The 24630-nt window shown below is 50.0% G+C and overlaps 1 protein-coding gene across 1 annotated transcript in view; it reads right to left on the bottom strand.

The window, feature by feature from the left end:
- LOC147108032 (beta-1,4-galactosyltransferase 2-like) overlaps positions 1-24630 on the bottom strand; it is a 70381-nt gene that overhangs the window by 26927 nt on the left and 18824 nt on the right. The window contains exons 2-3 of the mRNA XM_086004457.1: positions 5917-6009; positions 4663-4898 (exon numbers count right to left, since the gene is read on the bottom strand). Coding sequence (XP_085860583.1) covers positions 4663-4898; positions 5917-6009 — 329 coding nt within the window. The remainder of the gene's footprint in view (positions 1-4662; positions 4899-5916; positions 6010-24630) is intronic.

Raw genomic sequence — 24630 nt, 5'->3', positions numbered from 1 at the left:
GGTAGCTGGGGCCTCAACAGCCACTGGTGGTGCGGTGCCTGTGGGCTGTCAGGTCCACCAGTAGCCTGTGGCACAACTCAGCAGCAGCTTCCTTTGGGAAGCGATGGGGTAGATTTTCCCGAACCTGTCGGGAAGAAGGCGGGACTTCGGGTTTTAGACCCGCCTACTTCGACGTCCGGCCAATCCGCGCGATTTTCCCTTGATTGACCTTGTTAAGCCCGCACAGCGGGCTCAGCAGGCCAATTAAGGACTACCCGGCAACAGGTGACGTCACAGACTGCAATTTCAGCTGTCAAGATTTCTTGACAGATGAAATATCAGTGCTTCACAGCTGTTTGAAGCTGTGAAACACTGACAGTTTGAGTTCTGACATGAGTCCTTCTGCACAGACTCAGATAGAACTCTCAGCAGCACTCAAAGCTGAAGGCTGTCACTTTTGACAGATGCAGCCGTTCAGCTTTAAGTTCCGGCTGAGTGATGGGCTCCCGACGGCTACAGGAAGAAAGGCTGTTAAGGTAAGTACAGGTAAGTAAAAGTTCTTTACACACACCAAACACACTTACCTTTACACTCATGCACCCATCACTCACCTGAGCACCGACATCACGACTCCTCCAACCCGACGGCCCACCTGCTCTAACCTGGCGTGGTTTGGAGCCGTCGGGAATCCCACACGAAACCCCTCAAAATAGGGATTAGGCTAAAAACTGCCTGTTAACTACCTGTTAGCAGGCAGTTAATTGGCACTAATCCCGTCCCGCCTGGTTTCGGCGGGTCCCAGTGCAGGGCAGGTACCTGCCGCCCCTGAAAGTTGCGTGGGGCGGGGTTTTGGGCGGGATGGTGTCGGGACCCCCAAATTCAGGATTCCCCCCCCACCACCCCCACATGCCTGAAACCCCGCCCAACGGCTCGGGGAAAATCGGGGCCGATGCCTCTACGGGTTCCGCTCCTCTAACAAATGCCACCGCCTGTATAGTGTCAGCCAGTGGCTCAGTGGGCAGCACTCTCTCGCCTCTGAGGCAGAAGGTTGTGGGTTCAAGCCCCCACTCCAGAGACCTGAGCGCAGAAATCTAGGCTGACACTCCAGGGCAGTGCTGAGAGAGTGCTGCACTGTCGGAGGTGCCGTCTTCCGGATGAGACGTTAAACCGAGGCCCCGCCTGCTCTCTCAGGTGGACGTAAAAGATCCCACGGCCACTATTTTGAAGAAGAGCAGGGGAGTTCTCCCCGGTGTCCTGGGGCCAATATTTATCCCTCAATCAACATCACTGAAAAAACAGATTATCTGGTCATTATCACATTGTTGTTTGTGGGAGCTTGCTGTGCGCAAATTGGCTGCCGCATTTCCTACATTACAACAGTGACTACACTTCACAAAGTACTTAATTGGCTGTAAAGCGCTTTGGGACGTCCTGATGTTGTGAAAGGCGCTATAGAAACGCAAGTCTTTCTTTCTTCTTTCTTACTCTTCTGCGGGGGATCCAGCAGGTGGGTGCCTCGCACTTCCAGCGCTGCCCAAAGATCCTGGAGTTGCTCCTCCTCCTGTTTTTCTAACAAGCAACCATGCTGGGGAATTCCCAGTGGGAAACCCAATGTGCCCTGCCTGACATGTTGGGGGATGGGTAGACGGCAGAGTAAACAGCACAAAGGCAGATGGTAAAGTCATCGGCAACAGCTCGGAAAACCTTCTTAAATGAATCAGACATAAGCTTTGAACTCACGCCATCAAAGTTTGAGGTGGGCTCTAAATTCTCTTCTGCTTTCTCCGGAGGGGTGAGCGACTCATGACACCCGTTTTAATTGGGGGGGGGGGGGGGGGGGGGGGGGAAGAGGAAATGACACAATTTTCACCTCATTTGCAAAATATGGGCTGAGCCTCCCAACAACACGGGATCTAACACCGGCAAATGGGGGTGAGGGAAGGGGGGGCGGGGGGGGGGATCCAGTACTGTGGACGTCTACCCGATTTATTATACCAGGTCCACCCAATTTAAGAAGAACGAGAGGGGATCTCATTGAAACTTGTAACATTCTAACAGGACTAGACAGACTAGATGCAGGAAGGATGTTCCCGATGGTCGGGGAGTCCAGAACCAGGGGTCACGGTCTAAGGATAAGGGGTAAGCCATTTAGGACAGAGATGAGGAGGAATTTCTTCACCCAGACAGTGGTGAACCTGTGGAATTCTCTACCACACAAGGCAGTTGAGGCCAATTCAAAGGAGTTAGATATATTTCTTAAGGCTAAAGGGATCAAGGGATCAAGGGATATGGGGAGAAGGCAGGGACAGGGTACTGAATTTGGATGATCAGCCATGATCTCACTGAATGGCGGAGCAGGCTCGAGGGGCCGAATGGCCTACTCCTGCTCCTGCTCCTATCTTCTATGTTTCTATCCCTGTAAATGAAGGGTCGATAACCAGAGGGCACAGATTTAAGGTGATTGGCAAAAGAACCAGAGGCGACACGAGGAAAAACGTTTTTATGCAGCGACTGGTTAGGATTTGGGATGCGCTGCCTGATAGGGCGTTGGAGGCAGATTCAATAGCAGCCTTCAAAAAGGAATTGGATAAATACTTGAAGGAGAAAAAATTGCAGGGATACGGGGAAAGAGCGGGACTTTTAAAAAATTTCATTCACGGGATATGGGCATCGCCGGCAAGGCCAGCCCATCCCTAATTGCCCTCGAGAAGGTGGTGGTGAGCCGCCTTCTTGAATACAACTGAGTGTCTCGCTGGGCCATTTCAGAGGGCAGTTAAGAGTCAACCACATTGCTGAGAATCTGGAGTCACATATAGGCCAGACTGGGTAAGGGTGGCAGATTTCCTTCCCTAAAGGACATTAGTGAACCAGATGGGTTTTTCCGACAATCCGGTAGTTTCATGGCCACCATTACTGATACAAGCTTTTTATTCCAGATTTATTTAATGAACTGAATTTAAATTCCCCAGCTGCCGTGGTGGGATTTGAACTCGTGTCTCCGGATCATTAGTCCAGGCCTCTGGATTACTAGTTCAGTAACATAACCACTATGCTACTGTACCCCGTATATAACTAACTGGATCGCTCTTCGAAAGAGCCGGCGCAGACTCAATGGGCCGAATGGCCTCCTTCGGTGCTGTACTATTCTGTGATTCTGTAAACCCAATCGGAAAATCTGACCTTGTTTTGTTGAATGAATTATTAAACATGATGTTACTTGGCAATAAAAGTGGTCTTGACTGAGCAATGCTTGGCCACCCGAATCTCAGTGCACCATCTAGGGACTAAATCCAATGTAAACATTTACTCAATTAATAGCATTGTAAAATTCCACTGTGTCACATGTCCCCCCCATCAGTTACATCGAATGTACAGCACCTAAGCAGGCCATTCGGCCCAACTGGTCCGTGCCGGTGTTTATGCTCCACACCAGCCTCCTCTCACCCCTCTTCATCTCACCCCATCAGGGTATCCTTCCATTCCTTTCTCCCTCATGTGTTTATCTAGCATTCCCCTTAAATGCAGTCAATCTGCTTGACTGGGTTTCAATACTTCCCTTAGTCATACAGCACAGAAAGAGGCCCTTCGGCCCATCGTGTCTGCGCCAGCCATCAAGCCCTGTCTATTCTAATCCCATTTCCCAGCACTTGGTCCGTAGCCTTGTATGCTATGGCGCTTCAAGTGCTCATCTAAATGCTTCTTGAATGTTGTGAGGGTTCCTGCCTCTACCACCCTTTCAGGCAGCAAGTTCCAGATTCCAACCACCCTCTGGATGAAAAAGTTTTTCCTCAAATCCCGTCTAAACCTCCTGCCCCTTACCTTGAAATTATGCCCCCTGGTTATTGACCCCTCTACTAAGGGGAAAAGTTCCTTTCTATCTACCCTATCTATGCCCCTCATAATTTTGTACACCTCAATCAGGTCCCCCCTCAGCCTTCTCTGCTCTAAGGAAAACAACCCCAGCCTGTCCAGTCTCTCTTCATAGCTGAAGCGCTCCAGCCCAGGTAACATCCTGGTGAATCTCCTCTGCACCCTCTCCAATGCAATCACATCCTTCCTATAGTGTGGCGACCAGAACTGCACACATTGATGGTTCAGTGTAGAAAGAAACCAATTGCTTTGGAATGAAGACACAAAGATCTCAGGGCTTGAGTGATTTCAGACCAGGCAGTGTTGGAGATTTTAAATCCTCTTTCTGAAGTACGCCCCCCCACCCCCCCCCCCGGATAAATGCGGCTCAGGTCAACGTTTATAGAATCACAGAATGATACAGCACAGAAGGAGGCCATTCCTTCCTGTGCCGGCTGTTTTAAAAAAAAAGGTTATCCAATTAATCCCACTCTCCTGCTCTTTCCCCGTAGCCCTGTAAATTTTTCCCCTTCAAGTATTTATCCAATACATTCCAGATCACAACAACTCGCTGTTTAAAAATATGTTTCCTCCTGTTGCCTCTGGTTCTTTTGCCAATCACCTTAAATCTGTGTCCTCTGGTTACCGACCCTCCTGCCACTGGAAACAGTTTCTCCTTATTTACTCTACCAAAACCCTTCAAGATTTTGAACACCTCTGTCAAATCTCCTCTTAACCGTCTCCGCTCTAAGGAGAACAAGCCCAGCTTCCCCAGTCTCGCCACGTAGCTGAAGTCCCTCATCCTTTAAGAGTACCGTCTCAAGTCGCTCCTACCTGCTCAATAATGTAAATCCCATAATCGCCCTGTTGCCGGCGTAGGATAGGGTGAAGGTAGTAGAGCCAGTGTCGCAGGTGGTGATCCCGGTTGCGGAAGGGGATGATGATGGCAATGCGTTGCAGGGGGACGCAGTCGTTTGGCTTGTGGTGGCCTCCAAACTCCACGTAGGAATTGAATTCAGCCAGCTGTTCAAACGAATGCTCCTCGTCGAACACGATCCTCAGGGGGCCGACTGTTAACCGGGAAACCAGAGAGCTTTGTTAATTCGATCTGTACCAACTCAATGCAAGGGGGAAAAAAACAACCACAACAACAACTTGCATTTACAGAGCGCCTTTAACGTAGTAAAACGTCCCAAGGTGCTTCACAGTAGCTATTATCAAAGAAAATTTGACACCGAGTCACATAAACAGATATTAGGACAGGTGACCAAAAGCGTGGCCAAAGAGGTAGGTTTTAAGTTGGCGTCATAAAGTAGGAAGGAGAGGCGGAGAGGTTTAGGGAAGGAATTCCAGAGCTTAGGGCCCAGGCAGCTGAAGGCACGGCCACCAATGGTTGAGCGATTTAAGATCAGGGATGCTCAAGAGGCCAGATATCTCAGAGGTTTGTAGGGCTGGAGGAGGTTACAGAGATAGGGAGCGGCGAGGCCATGGAGGGATTTGAAACAAGGATGAGAATTTTAAAAATCGAGGTGTTGCTTAACCAGGAGCCAGTGTAGGTCAGCGAGCACAGGGGTTGATGGGTGAAAGGGACTTGGTGCGAGTTAGGACACGGGCAGCCGAGTTTTGGATGACCTCAAGTTTACGTAGGGTGGAATGTGGGAAGCCAGCCAGGAGTGCGTTGGAATAGTCAAGTCTAGAGGTAACAAAGGCATGGATGAGGGTTTCAGCAGCGGATGAGCTGAGGCGGGGCGGAATTGGGCGATGGTACTGAGGTGGAAGTAGGTGGTCTTGGTGATGGGATGGATGTGTGGTCGGAAGCTCATTTCGGGGTCAAATACGACACCAAGGTTGCGGACAGTGTGGTTCAGCCTCAGACAGTTGCCAGGGAGAGGGATGGAGTCGGTGGCTAGGGGGACGGAGTTTGTGGCGGGGACTGAAAACAATGGCTTCGGTCGTCTCGATATTTAGTTGGAGGAAATTTCTGCTGTCGGACAAAATACTAAGACAACCAACTACCTTATTCTAAACCCGCTGCGTCAATCACTACTAACCAGGCCTCGGCTCTGTCGCTTTCCTCTCATCACTTACCAAGTCCTGGTGGATCATCGGGACAACTCTTCGAGTGGTCAACTTCTGAAGATTTGGTGACTGCCGTCCCATTGCTCGAAGTTAGGGCATCATCTGTTGAGAGGGAGAATGAAAAATAAGTTGAAATGTCCAAGGAGCAGAAACTTTATTGAGCACCACGGTGGCTGGAGTTGTAAATGCCCAGGGCTAGATTGACACCGCCGCCTCCAGTCAGAGGACTGTTATGATGGAAGGTTAGGAAAACCTTTGCGCCTTGACAGCAGGTAAATGAGAGAGGCTGTTTTAGACATCATAAGACACCAAGAATGAAAAACAATTAATCCTGAGCACTATGTCCAGTAAGAGGTGCTCGGCTCAATGGGAACATTCCCCTCGGAGTTAGATTATGGGTTCGAGCCTCACTCCAACAACCCTGGAGATCCATCCTTTGAATAGTGGGGTGGTCTCCTCCAATGGGAGTGGACTGGAAACTTTCTCCCTCCCTCCCGCCATTGCATCACTTCTCATCCAAAAGACGGCACCTCCGACAGTGCGGCACTCCCTCAATACTGCACTGAGAGTGTCGGCCTAGAGTTGGTGCTCAAGTCTCAGGAGTGGGGCTTGAAGCCACAACCTTCTGACTCAGAGATGGGAGAGTGCGACCCACGGAGGCCCCGGCTGGAATGGTCGCTGGGCGAGGGGAGTGGAGGTAAAAATTCTGCAGTCATTCAAGAGGCAGCGGGAGCAGCAATGGGGAGGGAGAAATGGTGGACTGTACCTCTCGATGGAGGGACGAGCTGGAAGGGCCAAATGTCTTCCCTCGTTTTATGGTGTGGTCCAGCTTCATCGCTGTGTTTCACCTTGCAATAGAATTCAGTTCTCCCCGCCACCGCTCAATCAATCGGCCTCATTTATATTGCCAGGTAGATTTTGGAAACAACTGACATCACAATCATAAGCCCACAGTCACTCCCAGCCCTGTGCGCACACACTCAAACCTCACGCAACTATTTATTCATGTGTCAGCAGCGGCTCAGTGGGCAGCACCCTTGCCTCCGAGTCAGAAGGTTGTGGGTTCAAGTCCCCACTCCAGAGATTTGAGCACATAATCCAGGCTGACACTCCCAGTGCAGTGCTGAGGGAGTGCTGCACTGTTGGAGGTGCCGTCTTTCGGATGAGACGCTAAACCGAGGCCCCGTCTGCTCTCTCAGGTGGACGTAAAAGATCCCATGGCACTATTTCAAAGAAGAGCAGGGGAGTTCTCTCCAGTGTCCTGGCCCAATATTTATCCCTCAACCAACATCACTAAAAAAAACCCAGATTATTTGCTCGTTGCCACGTTACCTATGTTACAACAGTGACTACACTTCAAAAAAGTACTGTACTTCATTGGCTGTAAAGCACTTCGGGGCGTCCTGAGGTTGTGAAAGGCGCTATAGAAATGCAAGTCTCTCTTTCTTCCATCACTGCTGTAGTGGAGAATTGCATCGGCCAGTGTCAAGCTGAAACGAGTCAGCATGTCTAAATTAACATTAAAGGAAGGGGGTGGACTTGCAAACACACCACAAGACTCGGAACAAGCTCTCTGGTCCCCCTTGACCTTGGCCAGCCATGGTGACAGAACATTCAGCTCCTTGGTCGGTCACTCCCTTCCTCCCTCCCTCCCTAAACCCCTTCATGCCTCTCCACTCTTTTGAAAGATTCTCGCAACACCTCTCTTTGCCCGAGCTGTGGGTCGCCCCTCCTAATCTCTCCCTTCCTGGCTTGCTGCTCATTCCCTGGGGTAATATATTAGCACGGATAGAGAATTGGCTAACTAACGGAAAGCAGAGAGTCGGGATAAATGGGTTGTTTTCCGGTTGGCAACCAGTAACTAGTGGGGTGCCACAAGGATCGGTGCTGGGGCCTCAACTATTCACAATCTACATTAATGACTTGGATGAAGGGACCGAGTGTAATGTAGCCAAGTTTGCAGATGATACAAAGATGGGTGGGAAAGCAAGTTGTGCAGTGGATGCAAAGAACCTGCAAAAGGATATAGACAGGCTAAGTGAGTGGGCAAACATTTGGCAGATGGAGTATAATGTGGGAAATTGCGAGGTTATCCACTTTGGCAGGAAAAATAAAAAAGCAAATTATTATTTAAATGGAGAGAGATTACAAAATGCTACAGTTCAGAGGGACCTAGGGGTCCTAGTGCATGAAACACAAAGTTAGCATGCAGGTACAGCAAGTAATCAAAAAGGCAAATGGAATGTTGGCCTTTATTGCAAGGGGGTTGGAGTATAAAAGCAGGGAAGTCCTGCTACAACTGTACAGGGTATTGGTGAGACCACACCTGGAGTACTGCGTACAGTTTTGGTCTCCTTATTTAAGGAAGGATATACTTGCATTGGAGGCAGTTCAGAGAAGGTTCACTAGGTTGATTCCAGAGATGAGGGGTTTGGCTTATGAGGAAAGGTTGAGCAGGCTGGGCCTATACTCATTGGAATTTAGAAGAATGAGAGGTGATCTTATTGAAACATATAAGGTACTGAGGGGGCTCGACAGGGTAGATGCAGAGAGGATGTTTCCCCTCGTGGGGAAATCTAGAACTCGGGGGCACAGTTTCAGAATAAAGGGTCGCCCTTTTAGAACTGAGATGAGGAGGAATTTCTTCTCTGAGGGTCATAAATCTGTGGAATTCTCTGCCCCAGGGAGCCGTGGAGGCTGGGTCATTAAATACATTTAAGGTGGAGATAGACAGATTTTTGCAAGATAAGGGAGTGAAGGGTTATGGGGAGCGGGCAGGGAAGTGGCTTTGAACCCAAGATCAGCCATGATCTTATTGAATGGCGGAGCAGGCTCAAGGGGCCAAGTGGCCTATTCCTGATGTTCTTATGTTCCCTCTGTTTATATGTGAAACACCTCTGGTGATGTTAGGTCGTTCCTGTTGAAACGCTTCCCGTGCTGAGCTCTGGCGCCACAGGGATTGGCGGCATTGCAGCACCGCGCCCAAGAAGCCACCGCTTAATCCTAGAAGGCAGGAGACAATCCTGGGAGGAAGGGCAGTGGGGGGTTACTGATCCTGACCACTATCGAGTGATGCCTGGTGGGAAAGGGCTTGTGTATGAAGGCTTCACGAGAATGGCATGGCCTTGGCTTGATAACGCCGTGGTCAAATCCCCTCCAGACACGCACTACCATGTTTAGCTGAGGTATTGGAAGGAAATTGGTCTAAGCTAGAGGAAAGGAGAAAAATTCTGGCCCAATGACCATCCATTGACACCGCCCTCCTGACTCTATAGACCTGGGTGTGCTTGGAACTCAAAATAGGATTCAGGCAATTTAAAGCAGCTTAACAGCCCTATCGGAAGAACTGAATTAAAGTCAACATTCAACTTTACGCTGTGGGGATGTGTTAGTGGAGTGGTTATGTTTGCCCGGAAGAACAATCCAGGGGCCCGGACGAATTGAAATCCCAAAACAGCAGTTTGAGAATTCCAATTCTATTAAAAAAAATCAATCAGGAAATGAAAAGCCAGGATCAGTAAAAGTGACCATGAAGCTGTTGGATTATCGTAAAGAAAAACCCAACCGGTTCATACGAACGTCCTTCTGGGAAGGAAACCTGCCGTCCTTACCCGGTCTGGGCCCATATGTGACTCCAGCAGACTTTTAGCTACTCTCTGAAGTGGGCTCCCAGTGAACCCCTCAGTTGTATCTGTCTTCGGGCCTCTTTCCACATGTGGCCTGTGCCCCCAGGGGTCAATGGATGAGGGGGGTTGGGGGGGGGGGGGGGAGGGGGCAAGTGATGTTTTATTGTTTAAAAAAAGATAGTAACTACTTTCTTGCAAGATGCACAAGTTGGGGTGGGAGGAGGCTCGAGTGGAGCCAGCTGGGCCGAATGGCCTGTTTCTGTGCTGTAAATTCTATCCATCGATGTAACTGAACTGCTGGCAGTGGTTGAAGAAAAAGGCCCCTCTCCCCTGCCCCACCTTCTCAGGGTGGGTACTAAATGCCGCCGTGCCAGCAACGCCCACATCCAGAGAACAAATTTCAGCAACAAAAGAAAACCCCTCCAGGCTCTTGCAGTACACACCCTTGTAACACAGGTGTCGAAAGTCTAACGCTGAATACAGCTTTGGATTTTCACCCTTACAGTCACAGTAAAAGGGCCGACAGAGGCAGCACATGATTAATGAGACTGCAGAATGACAGCACCTTCTATTTAAAACACAGGCAGCTGCACAATGTGTGCCAGGGGTATTAACTGTTCGGGATTACAGCAGCATTTCCTTATCGCCAATAAAGCATGCGGGCCTTAAATACATTTGAAGAGCAGGCGAGACTATCGAGGTCCTGATAACGATTTAAAGCACCACTGCCTCTTCCTGTGACAGCAGGAAGGCGACAGACCAATCGAGTTCCACAAGCTGATTTAACAGGGCCTCGTGGGCCGGCTGAATTGGGGGGGGGGGGGGGGAAGATACACGCACTGCAAGCCTTTACAAAAGCTGTTTGTGGCTGCAGAGTGCCTTTCCCGTTCTCCATTCCCGAAGGCTTTGTCACATGTGGTGTGCTTGTATGAAGCGTCAGCCTTGTCTCAGTGGGTCGCACTCTCTCTCTCGCCCGAGTCAGAAAGTCGTGGATTCCAGTCCCACTCCAGAGACTTGAGCACAAAAAGAAAATCTAGGCTGACACTCCCAGCGCAGTGCCGGGGGAGAGCTAGCATTCGAATGAAACGTTAAACCCAGGCCCCCGTCTGACCTCTCAGGTAGATGAAAACGAGCACACGGCACCTATTCAAAGACAAGCGGGGGGGGCGGGGGCTCTCCCCAGTGTCCTGGCCAATGTTTATCAAATAACCACCCAACACCACAAACAGATTATCTGATCATTGATGTGCGCAAATTGAGATCCTACATGCAGAATTCTGTAAAAGTATCCTCCGGAATCAAAGGGGGCTATACGGCCCCTCGAGCCTGCTCCGCCATTCAATAAGATCATGGCTGATCATCAAACTCAACTCCACTTTCCCGCCCTATCTCCATATCCCTCGATTCCCCTAGAGCCCAAAAAAATCTATCGATCTCAGTCTTGAATATACTCAACGACTGAGCCTCCACAGCCCTCTGGGGCAGAGAATTCCAAAGATTCACCATCCTCTGAGTGAAGAAATTTCTCCTCATCTGTGTCCTAAATGATCTACCCCTTATCCTGAGACCCCTGGTTCTAGACTCTCCAGCCAGGGGGAAACAACCTCTCAGCATCTACCCTGTCAATCCCCCTCAGAATCTTGTATGTTTCAATGAGATCACCTCTCATTCTTCGAAACTCCAGAGAGTATCGGCCCAATCTACACAATCTCTCATCATAGGACAACCCTCTCATCCCAGGTACATCGAAGGGTTTCATCTGTTTTGCCTCCTCCCCAGTCCAGTTGCTCCGTGTCCGCAGTTGAGTTAGGGCTGGCTGGAGCAGGAACTTCAGTTAGGAGCCGCGTAGGGTCGCCAACTCTGGTCGGACATATTCCTGGAGGTTATCATCACATGAGGATAGGGTGGGATATGTGTTGGTGTAGGGGTGTAGGGGTTACGGCGATCGGGTGGGATATGTGTCGGTGCAGGCTCGATGGGCCGAAATGGCCTCTATCTGCACTGTGGGGTTTCTGCGATTCTGTGACCTCCTGCCTCCAACTGCCCCACCCGGCCAAACAGCCCTTTAAAAAAAATCCTTCTCCAATATTTAAGAACATAAGAAATAGGAGCAGGAGGAGGCCATTCGGCCCCTCGAGCCTGCTCCGCCATTCAATAAGATCATGGCTGATCATCAACCTCAACTCCACTTTCCCGCCCGATCCCCATATCCCTGGATTCCCCTAGAGTCCAAAAATCTATCGATCTCAGCCTTGAATATACTCAAAGACTGAGCATCCACAGCCCTCTGGGGTAGAGAATTCCAAAGATTCACAACCCTCTGAGTGAAGAAATTCCTCCTCATCTCAGTCCTAAATGACCGACATCCTTATTCTGAAACTGTGACCCCCCGAGTTCTAGACTCTCCAAACAGGGGAAACAGCCTCTCAGCATCTACCTGGTCAAACCCGCTAAGAATTTTATACCTTTCTCTCGGAATTTTTATAAGTAAATGAAAAATACGCCCAATTATGTTAAGCCCCTCATATGATATTCTCCCCGCTGTTGATCCCAAGCAGTGTCCCGGAGATTAATCTTTAATTCCTGGAGAGTCCAGGGCAATCCTGGAGGGTTGACAACCCCCAGCATGTGCTCCAAACTGAGGAATCCCATTTGGAGTTCGGAACAGCAGAACGTGGATGCATTACCATCAATCGCATCCAACATCCTGGGCTTCAGAGAGTCACTTTGTGAGCTGCAGTGACTCATAGAATCGTACCATCTCACAGCACAGAAGGAGGCCATTCGGCCCAACGTGCCTGTGCCGGCTCTTTGAAAGAGCTCTCCAATTAGTCCCCCTCCCCCACAGCAGGGATCCTCCAGACAGCCCCCCACCCCACCCCTCCCCGCCCCATGTCCTTCGTTTCTCATTTTTGATAAGGGGGATTCGATAGGGTTTGAAACAGAGAAACCATTTCCTCTGGTGGGGGAATCCCAACTTAGAGCTAGGCCATTCAGGGGTGAAAACACGAAGCACTTATTCCCCACGCAAAAGGAAATCTGGAACCCCCCCCCCCCACCCCACCACCACCCCCCCCCACCCCACCACCACCCCCCCCCCCCCACCACCACCACCCCCCCACCCCACCCAATTCACAATTTCACACAATTCAAATCGCTTTATTGGCATGATAAGTTACATCTTATGTTGCCAAAGCATCAAAATACATTTATGGTTTAGCACATAAACGCAGTTCTATTCATACAGTGTATAAACAGGTATATCCCTGAGTGTATAAATATACATTCGCATTGTTTATATATATTCTTTTCTTAGTTTACTGGTTGTCCCTCTGTTCATGGCAAGCTGTAACATAGTGTGCCGCCAGTGTTATACAGCTTCTCTCCTCTCCCAGTAGGAATGGGAGTTTTTGGTTGTCATTCAGATTTCTGAAATCAGGGCATATTTGTGAGAATTTTTGGTAGAAATTCTCCCTGATGCCCTGATATTTTCCACAAGCTGTGAGGAAGTGCATCTCTGTCTCCACCACTCCCTGACTGCAGTGAGAGCATATCCTGTCCTCTCTTGGCAGCCTGGTCTGCCTGTGTCTGCCTTTTTCGATCGCTAGGCTATGTTCGCTAAGTCTGTACCTTGTCAAGGTTCTTCTCAGTTTGTTATCCCCCCCCACCCCACCCCCACCCCAACCCCCCCACCCCCCTCAAAAAGGCTGTGGATACTGGGGAAATTTTCAAGGCGGGGTATCGAGGGATCCACAGCATCACCAAGACCGCCTATTTCCACCTCCGTAACATTGCCCGTCTCCGCCCTTGCCTCAGCTCATCCGTTGCTGAAACCCTCACCTGTGCTTTTGTTATCTCTAGACTCGACGATTCCAACGCACTCCTGGCTGGCCTCCCACGTTCCACCCTACGTAAACTTGAGGTCATCCAAAACTCGGCTGCCCCCGTGTCCTAACTCGCACCGAATCCCGTTCACCCATCACCCCCTGTGCTCACTGCCCCGTGTCCTAACTCGCACCGAATCCCGTTCACCCATCACCCCCCTGTGCTCACTGCCCCGTGTCCTAACTCGCACCAAGTCCCATTCACCCATCACCCCCTGTGCTCACTGCCCCGTGTCCTAACTCGCACCGAATCCCGTTCACCCATCACCCCCTGTGCTCACTGCCCCGTGTCCTAACTCGCACCAAGTCCCATTCACCCATCACCCCCTGTGCTCACTGCCCCGTGTCCTAACTCGCACCCAGTCCCGTTCACCCATCACCCCCCGTGCTCACTGCCCCGTGTCCTAACTCGCACCGAATCCCGTTCACCCATCACCCCCCTGTGCTCACTGCCCCGTGTCCTAACTCGCACCAAGTCCCATTCACCCATCACCCCCTGTGCTCACTGCCCCGTGTCCTAACTCGCACCAAGTCCCATTCACCCACCACCCCCTGTGCTCACTGCCCCGTGTCCTAACTCGCACCAAGTCCCGTTCGCCCATCACCCCCTGTGCTCACTGCCCCGTGTCCTAACTCGCATCAAGTCCCGTTCGCCCATCACCCCCTGTGCTCACTGCCCCGTGTCCTAACTCGCATCAAGTCCCGTTCGCCCATCACCCCCTGTGCTCGCTGCCCCGTGTCCTAACTTGCATCAAGTCCCGTTCGCCCATCACCCCCTGTGCTCGCTGCCCCGTGTCCTAACTCGCATCAAGTCCCGTTTGCCCATCACCCCCTGTGCTCGCTGACCTACATTGGCTCCCGGTTAAGCAACGCCTCGATTTCAAAATTCTCATCCTTGTTTTCAAATCCCTCCATGGCCTCGCCCCTTCCTATCTCTGTAATCTCCTCCAGCCCCACAACCGCCCCGCCCCACCCCCCCGAGATATCTGGGCTCCTCTAACTCTGCCCTCTTGAGGAACCCTGATTATAATCACTCAACCTTTGGCGGCCACGCCTTCTGTTGCCTGGGCCCTAAACTCTGGAATTCCCTGCCTAAACCTCTCCGCCTCTCTACCTCTCTTTCCTCCTTTAAGACGCTCCTTAAAACCTACCTCTTTGACCAAGCTTTTTGTCACCTGCCCTAATTTCTTATGTGGCTCGATGTCAAATTTTATGTCTTAAAATACTCCTGTGAAGCACCTTGGGATGTTTTACTATGTTAAAGGTGCTATATAAATACAAGTTGTTGTTGTTATGGAGCTAAGGTGGGTAAATGGGGTTGAGGTACAGATCAGCCGTGATCTAACTGAAAGAAAAAGACTTGCATTTCTATAGCGCCTTTCACGACCACCGGACGTCTCAAAACGCTTTACAGCCAATGAAGTACTTTTTGAAGTGGAGTCACTGTTGTAATCTGGGATACGCAGCAGCACAGCAAGCTCCCGCAAACAGCGATGTGATAATGACCAGATAATCTGTTTTTGTTATGTTGGTTGAGGGAGAAGTATTGGCCCCAGGACACCTAGGAGAACTCCCCTGCTCCTCTTCGAGATAGTGCCATAAGATCTTTTACGTTCACCTGAGGGGGCAGACGGGGCCTCGGTTTAAAGTCTCATCTGAAAGACGGCACCTCCGACAGTGCAGCGCTCCCTCGGTACAGCACTGCACTGGGAGCGTCAGCCTAGATTTTTGTGCTCAAGTCTCGGGAGTGGGACTTGAACCCACAACCTTCTTGATTCAGAGGAGAGGGTGCTGCCCACTGAGCCACGGAAGAGGCTCGAGGGGCTGGATGGCGCCCCCCCTGCTCCCGTGTTCCAAAGTGCAGCGTTTTGGATCAGCTCCAACAGCAAGTCCCTGGTTGGGATTAAGGTCCACCGCAAAAGATTAGTGAGCAACACTGCTCCGATGCAAAACACCTCATTTGAATTTACTGCGTCATCTATTCACAGGGATTTTTAATTATTCATCAAGCAGGAAACTGCATTACCAGGAACACAATGGCAACACTAAGAGGCTCATCGAGCAGAATGTGCTTGTTGACCGGATTAAATGAGACAGCACAAATTCAACATTCACTCATAACAGAGGAACAAACCCCCCCCCCCCCCCCCAATAAATGGGGTTGGAAGAAAAAAAATCATACGGACCCCAATTACTTTTTAAATTCTCCAGCGGAATATATAAATGGTTCACTTGCTGCTGCATTGGAGGCAGATGTCACGAGCAGCGGGGTGAGGCAAAGGGAAAATATTGGGTACTTTTATATTGTGTGGATCGACGTTCCCTGTACTTTATTTTTAGGCCCTGCGCGGCCCCCTTAAGGGGCAGACGCAGTTTTTACACTGACATGCAGGCCAGCCGGCTGCGCAGGTTCCCCGCAGCAGTGATCGGCCGCGCAGCTTGCCGGGAACACTGGCGTGGGTGCCGCCATGTTGCATAGGCGGAGGTTTTACACAGCCAGCTGTGAGCCAGAGGTCAAACAGCTGGGCGGTCTGAAGGACCAGCGTTAAAAAAAAAAGGGGACAGGATTTGGTCTTCACAGGATTCGGTCTCAGGACCTCCACCTACCCAGAAGGACAAGGGCAGCAGACGCATGGGAACACCGCCACCCAACATTCCCTATGAGCTGCGTGGGTGAGTGTCTCACCTCCTGACTCCCCAAAGCTTTTCCGCCATCCATAAGGCACAAGTAAGGAGTGTGATGGAATACGCTCCACTTGCCTGGGTGAGTGCAGCTCCAACAACACTCAAGAAGCTCGACACCATCCAGGACAAAGCAGCCCGCTTGATTGGCACCCCATCCACCACCTTAAACATTCACTCCCTCCACCACCGGCGCACCGTGGCTGCAGTGTGGACCATCTACAAGATGCACTGCAGCAACTCGCCAAGGCTTCTTCGGCAGCACCTCCCAAACCCGTGACCTCTTCCACCTAGAAGGACAAGGGCAGCAGGCGCATGGGAACACCACCACCTCCAAGTTCCCCTCCGAGTCACACACACCATCCTGACTTGGTCGTTCCTTCATCGTCACTGGGTCAAAATCCCGGAACACCCTCCCTAACAGCACTGTGGGAGCACCTTCACCACACGGACTGCAGCGGTTCAAGAAGGCGGCTCACCACCACCTTCTCCAAAGGCAATTAGGGATGGGCAATAAATGCCGGCCTTGCCAGCGATGCCCAGATCCCGTTAAAGACAGTCACTGGGCGGAGTGCAAAGGAACTTTGATGGCGGGGTGCTGTGATAACCAGGTGTGAACTTATCTTCTGCGTTCTGGGTGTCACCTGCAGACCTCCCAATATCAAAGCTAAATCGTCACATTTGGCTCGGGATTCAATGTGTGGATGGAAGAACCGCGGAGTTTGATTAAAACTTCAACACGTGCCCGATTAGCAGCTTACGTAGAATGAACAGCACAGAAACAGGCCATTGGGCCCATCTGGTCTCCGGTGGGGTTTTGTGCTCCACCCCCAGCCTCCGCCCCTTCTTCATCTCACCCTCAGCAGCAGATCCTTCTGAACGATCGTGTTGGTTACCTGCAACGCGTCCAATGCCCACTGTGCAGAGGCGACAAATGACGTTCACACGGCCAAAGCCAGATTGCACATAGCCGCGGCAGCACAAGGCCTCGCCTCAGCGCTGGAGGAGGCCCTTGGGCCCATCATGTCTGCGCTGGCTCTTTCCTGGAGTAATCCAACATTAATCCCACCGCCCTGCTTTCTCCCCAAAGCTTGGTGTCATTCCACCACTTCAAATGTTGATTTACTCTCACTTTAAAAGATGCAATGGAAGGAGTGCAGCGAAGATTCACCAGGCTGATACCTGGGATGGCAGGAATGATGTATGAGGAGAGATTGGGTCGATTGGGCTTGTACTCGCTGGAGTTTAGAAGGCTGAGAGGGGATCTCATTGAAACTTATAAAATTCTAACAGGACTAGACAGACTAGATGCAGGAAGGATGTTCCCGATGGTCGGGGGAGTCCAGAACCAGGGGTCACAGTCTAAGGATAAGGGGTAAGCCATTTAGGACAGAGATGAGGAAGAATTTCTTCACCCAGAGAGTGGGGAACCTGTGGATTCTCTACCACAGAAGGCAGTAGAGGCCAATTCATTAAATATATTCAAGAAGGAGTTGGATATATTTCTTAAGGTTAAAGGGATCAAGGGATATGGGGAGAAAGCAGGGACAGGGTACTGAATTTGGATGATCAGCCATGATCTCATTAAATGGCGGAGCAGGCTCGAGGGGCCGAATGGCCTACTCCTGCTCCTATCTTCTATGTTTCTATGCAATGGTTCCTGCCTCAAGTACGGCCTGTAGCAAACCACCCTTACATAATAATGACTGGAGAAGCTGGGGTTGTTCTCCTCAGAGCAGAGAAGGTTAAGGGGAGATTTAAGAGAGGCGCTCAAAAAATGACAAAGGGGTTTTGAGAAGTGTAGATAGGGAGGGTCGGTAACCAGAGGACACAGAATTAAGATAATTGGCAAAAGAACCAGAGGGGGAGATGAGGAGAATATTTTTTAGGCAGCGAGTTGTTGTGATCTGGAATGCGCTGCCTGAAAGGGCGGTGGATGCAGATTCAATAGTAACTTTCAAAAAGGAATTGGATCAATACTTGAAAAGAGAAAGATTTGCAGGGCGATTGGGGCTAATTGGATAGCTCCTTCAATGATGGGACGAATGGCCTCCAGCTGTGCTGTATGATTGTAAAAAGAAATTGCTTCTAACATCTCCTCACTCTCTTTGGAACATACTTTTAAATAGATGCTTCCTCACCCCGCCATCACTCACTCACCAACCAGAGGAAATAACTCGCGCCCCTCAGTCACGGTACCTCGCGCCCCTCGGTCCCCCGGTACCTCGCCCCCCTCGGCCCCCCGGTACCTCGCGCCCCTCGGCCCCCCGGTACCTCGCGCCCCCCGGTACCTCGCGCCCCTCGGCCCCCCGGTACCTCGCGCCCCTCGGCCCCCCGGTACCTCGCGCCCCTCGGCCCCCCGGTACCTCGCGCCCCTCGGCCCCCCGGTACCTCGCGCCCCTCGGCCCCGGTACCTCGCGCCCCGGTACCTCGCGCCCCGGTACCTCGCGCCCCTCGGCCCCGGTACCTCGCGCCCCTCGGCCCCGGTACCTCGCGCCCCTCGGCCCCGGTACCTCACGCCCCGGTACCTCGCGCCCCTCGGCCCCGGTACCTCGCGCCCCTCGGCCCCGGTACCTCGCGCCCCTCGGCCCCGGTACCTCGCGCCCCTCGGCCCCGGTACCTCGCGTCCCTCGGCCCCGGTACCTCGCGTCCCTCGGCCCCGGTATCTCGCGTCCCTCGGCCCCGGTATCGTTCCTAATCCCCGATGCCATCTTACTGAGTCTACACTGCACCCTCTCCCTTGGTGTTAACGAGTCCCTGTGGCTTGCCTGTCACATGCTGCAGCCAATAACCAGTTCTTGTGGTTCATCAAACTGGAAAACTACTGCTCGGTGTTGACACAAATATATTTTCCATTAGAGGCTAAAGGGACACTTCAAGGTGATTTTCACGGGTTGCTACTTTCTCTCCTTGTGCCTGGTTTAACCTTCACAGACTCCATGCCAGGTTAAAAAAAAATTAAGTTGCATTTATATAGCACCTCTCACGATCTCAGGACCAATGTTCCCTCTTATTTTTTTGGGGTGCGCGGTCCCCTTTAACGAGCTGGGCGGCCCATTCAGATTTTCGCGCATGTGCAGTTTCTTGTATTGAAAAGCCGGCGAGCGGGACATCCAGACCGCTGCGTGGCCACGCAGCATAACGCGAGCGTTGATCAGGACATCCTAAGGCGCCTGACAGCCAATGAAGTGATTTTTTTGAAGTGTAGTCGCTGGTGTAATGTAGGAAATGTAGCAGACAATTTGTGCACAGCAAGCTCCCACAAACAGCAATGTGATAATGGCCAGCTGATCTGTTTTTAGGGGTTGGTTGACAATTAGTCACGCGACCTTTTGCACCGCGGTTTGCAAGCGTCATTGTGTTTATGGTAGTCGAGTGTCTCTGTCCTCTAGCATTCCTAACATAATGCAAAATAAATGATGTCACAAGAATTGACGTACAACTGGATGCATAATTTGGACAGAAATGTTTTGGAATCACGTTATGTCGGCATTTGTCATGCGTGCCAGGATTGGAGTGGTCAAGGACAAAATAGAATCATAGAATCTTACTACAGAGGAGGGGGCCATTCGGCAAAAGTGGAAGGCAGAGAAATCAAGGGTGTAAATCAAACAGGACCACAGTAAATAAGAATTCTAAAAGGACTAAGAGTGTTAAAAAATCAAGCCTGAAGGCTTTGTGTCTTAATGCGGGTAGCATTCGTAATAAGGTGGATGGATTAGCTGTACAAATAAATGTAAACGGATATGGTATAATTGGGATTACGGAGACATGGCTCCAGGGTGACCAAGGCTGGGAATTCAACATCCAGGTGTATTCAATATTCAGGAAGGGCAGGAAAAAAGGAAAAGGAGGTGGGGTAGCATTGCTGGTTTAAGAGGAGATTAACACAATAGTAAGGAAGGATATTAGCTCTGATGATGTGGAATCTGTATGGGCAGAGCTGAGAAATACCAAGGGGCAGGAAGCATTAGTGGGAGTTGTATACAGACCCTCAAACAGTAATGCTGAGGTTGGGGATGGCATTAAATGGGAAATTAGAGATGCGTGCAATAAGGGCACAGCAGTTATCATGGGTGACTTTAAGCTACATATAGATTGGGCTAACCAAATTAGTAACAATACTGTGGAGGAAGAATTCCTAGAGTGTATATGGGATGGTTTCCTGGACCAATATGTCAAGGAACCAACTAGAGATCAGGCCATCTCAGACTGGGTATAATGTAATGAGAAAGGATTAATTAGCAATCTTGTTGTGCGAGGCCCCTTAGGAAGGAGCGATCATAATATGATAGAATTCTTCATTAAATTAGAGAGTGAATTAGTTGACTCAGAGACTAGGGTCCTGAATTTAAATAAAGGAAACTATGATGGCATGAGGCACGAGTTGGCTAAGATGGATTGGGGAACGTTACTTAAAGGGTTGACGGTGGATAGGCAATGGCAAACATTTAAAGATCGCATGGATGAACTACAGAATTTGTTCATCCCAGTTTGGCATAAAAATAAAACAAAAAAGGTGACTCAACCGTGGCTAACAAGGAAATTAGGGACAGCATAAGATCCAAGGAGAGGATATATAATTTGGCCAGAAAAAGCAGCAAACCTGAGGATTGGAAGCAGTTTAGGATTCAGCAAAGGAGGACAAAGGGATTAATTAAGAGTGGGAAAATAGATTATGAGAGTAAGCTTGCAGAGAACATAAAAACTGACTGTAAAAGCTTCTACAGGTATGTGAAGAGAAAAAGATTGGCGAAGTCAAGCATAGGTCCCTTGCAGTCAGAATCAGGGGAATTTATAATGGGGAACAAAGAAATGGCAGACCAATTAAATACATACTTTGGTTCTGTCTTCACAAAGGAGGACACAAATAATCTCCCAGAGATGTCGGGCAACACAGGGTCTAATGAGAGTGAGGAATTGAATGAAATCAGTATTGTTAGGGAAATTGACGGGATTGAAGGCCGATAAATCCCCAGGGCCTGATAATCTACATCCTAGGGTACTCAAGGAAGTGGCCCTAGAAATAGTAGATGCATTGGTCATCTTCCAAAATTCGATAGACTCTGGAACAGTTCCCATGGATTGGAGGATAGCTAATGTAACCCCACTATTTAAAAAGGGTGGTAGAGAAAAAACGGGGAATTATAGACCGGTAAGCCTGACATCAGTAGTGGGGAAAATGCTAGAGTCCATTATAAAAGATGTAATAGCAGAGCACTTGGAAAACAGTGACAGGATCGGACAAAGTCAACATGGATTTACAAAAGGTAAATCATGCTTGACTAATCTACTGGAATTTTTTGAGGATGTAACTGGTAGAATAGATAAGAGAGAACCAGTGGATGTGGTGTATTTGGACTTTCAGAAGGCTTTCGATAAGGTCCCACATAAGAGATTAGCGTGTAAAGTTAAAGCACATGGGATTGGGGGTAAGGTACTGTCTTGGATAGAGAACTGGTTGGCAGACAGGAAGCAAAGAGTTGGAATAAGCAGGTCTTTTTACGAGTGGCAGGCAGTGACTAGTGGGGTACCGCAGGGATCGGTGCTAGGATCCCAGCTATTCACAATATATGTAAGTGATCTAGACGAGGGAACTAGATGTAATATCTCCAAGTTTGCAGACGACACAAAGCTGGGTGGGCGTGTGTGCTGTGAGGAGGATGCAGAGAAACTCCAGTATGATTTGGATAGGTTGGGTGATTGGGCAGATGTATGGCAGATGCAGTATAATGTGGATAAATGCGAGGTTATCCACTTCGGAGGCAAAAACAGGAAGACAGATTATTATCTGAACGGCAATAGATTGGGAAAAGGGGAAGTGCAACGAGACCTGGGTGTTCTTGTGCACCAGCCGCTGGAGGTAAGCATGCAGGTGCAGCAGGCGGTTAAGAAGGCAAATGGTATGTTGGTCTTCATAGCGACAGGATTCGAGCACAGGAACAAGGATGTCTTGCTGCAGTTGTACGGGGCCTTGGCGAGACCACACCTTGAGTATTGTGTGCAGTTTTGGTCGCCTTATCTGAGGAGGGATGTTCTTGCCATGGAGAGAGTGCAGTGAAGATTCACCAGACTGATACCTGGGATGGCAGGAATGACGTATGCGGAGAGATTGGGTCGATTAGGCTTATATTCGCTAGAGTTTAGAAGAATGAGAGGGGATCTCATTGAAACTTATAAAATTCTAACAGGACTAGACAGACTAGATGCAGGAAGGATGTTCCCGATGGCGGGGGAGTCCAGAACCAGGGGTCACAGTCTAAGGATAAGGGGTAAGCCATTTAGGACTGAGATGAGGAGGAATTTCTTCACCCAGAGTGTGGTGAACCTGTGGAATTCTCTGCCACACAGGGCAGTTGAGGCCAATTCATTAAATATATTCAAGAAAGAGTTGGATATATTTCTTGAGGCTAAAGGGATCAAGGGATATGGGGAGAAAGCAGGGACAGGGTACTGAATTTGGATGATCAGCCATGATCGCATTAAATGGCCGAGCGGCTCGAGGGGCCGAATGGCCTACTCCTGCTCCGATCTTCTATGTTTCTATGGCCCATCATGCCTGTGCCGGCTCTTTGGTAGAGCCATCCAATTAGTCCCACAACCCCTGCTCTTTCCCCATAGCCCTGCACATTTTTTCCTTTTCAAGTATTTGCCGATTCTTCTTTGAAAGTTACTACTGATCAGCTTCCACCACCCTTTCAGGCAGCGCGTTCCAGATCACAACAACTCGCTGCGTAAAACAAAATAAACAAAAAAATTCTCCTCATCTCACCTCTGGTTCTTTTGTTATCCATGGTATATCTACGGCAAAACTAGCCAGATACATCCTAGATTAAATGAGCGCTACCTTGCTGCGACTGGCTGGCTCACAATTCTGTTGTACATTGTACGGCCAGTGATTTTACAGTGCAAAAATGAGGGGGCACCATTTCTACACACAGATCTCTGGCCCCTCACTCCAGGCTCAGCAGATGAATCTACGCCGGTTGATTGAGAGGAGCTGCACCATTTGTAACGCTGTCTCTCCAGTTATGGCAACTTTTGCTCGACTGCTATCCAGCTTCTTCCCGTAAATTGTTTTTTTTAAATCGTGAGAACAGAAAGCATGCAGTACTAGATGGACGTTTAACAACGGTCTCTGAAGTTGGATACTGGCGCATTATATACATCACAGATGGGGTGTAACAAGACTCAAGTGACCAATTTGCAGCAGAGGGTTCTTTTTGGCTTGTGCCAAGGTCAGATCAGATTGCCTCTCACTTTTACCGTCACAATAATGACTGCACTTAGCCGTTGCAGCCTGCACTCAGCCTGAAACTCCCTCCCGGACAGCACTGTGGGAGCACCTTCACTACACGGACTGCAGCGGATCAAGGCGGCAGCTCACCAACACCTTCTCAAGGGGCAATTAGGGATGGGCAATAAATGCCGGCCTTGCCAGCGACGCCTGCATCCCATAAGCAAATAAAAAAAAAGACAGTTGAAATCGCGCTTCAGTTCTCCGTCTCACTCTGTCCTCGGCCTTCTACGCTGTTCCAATGAAGCCAAATGGAGGCTCGAGGATCGGCACTCTACTACCTACCGGACTCAACTCCGACTTCAACAACTTCAGATCTTAACCGGCGCTGCCATTTTCTTGGACAGCAGGTTCAGGTAATGGTTCTGCTGTTACCAGTCACAGCTCCTCTTTTGTTTCTTTACTTGTCCCGTTACCAATGTCCCCCGTTGAGATGTGCCGGCCACTCAACAGCTTTACCGCTGAAATAACCGCGCACGCGCGAGAAATTTGCACAGGAGTTAGCGGGAGCATTGCCCGTTGCCAGCCCATTTTGCCTTGCACCATCATCCCTTTATGTCTTGTAATCTCTCCTGCCCTTCACCCGATCACAGACCTTCCCTTTTGTTCTCCCCTCCCCTCTTTCCTAAAAAAGTTCTCTAACTTCTTCCAGTTCTGACGAAAGGTCACCGAGCTGAAACGTTAACTCGGTTTCTCTCTCCCCGCAGATGCCGCCTGACCTGCCGAGCATTGCCAACATTTTATTTCGGATTTCCAGCATCTGCAGTATTTTTTGCTGTTCCTGTTATGTCTTATGTGATTTCAACTATGAGAATCAGGAGCGGGAGCAGACCATGCGGCCCCCCTCCAGCCTGCTCCTCCCTGCAATAAGATCATGGGCTGATCTTCTACCTCAACAGGTTTGTGGCCTGTACGTAGCCCAAGGTTGTCTACTTACCCCACCTCGACATGCACCATACACTGTCCTGTATGAACTTGCTTGGAAAGTTTCGGCTTGTCTCAGTATGTCACACATAATTTAGACTGACATTTCGATGCAGTACTGAGGGAATGGTGCACTCCACCCCCGCCCCGGTTGAGACGTTAAGCCAAGACCCGGTCTACCTGTTCAGATGGACGCCAAACCCACCGTTGGAGCTATATGACAAGGAGCAGGGGAGTTATCCCGGAGCCCCAGTCAACAATCAAACTAAAAGCAGCCCAAATAAGCAACAAAGTCCCAACATAAGCCAAG

This window comes from Somniosus microcephalus, chromosome 13 (assembly GCF_052327205.1).
Source record: "Somniosus microcephalus isolate GS21.2 chromosome 13, FLI_Smic_1.0, whole genome shotgun sequence".
NCBI classification, from domain to species: Eukaryota; Metazoa; Chordata; class Chondrichthyes; order Squaliformes; family Somniosidae; genus Somniosus; species Somniosus microcephalus.
The sequence above is the reverse complement of the archived record's forward strand: the minus strand, read 5'-3'. Positions and strand labels throughout refer to the sequence as shown.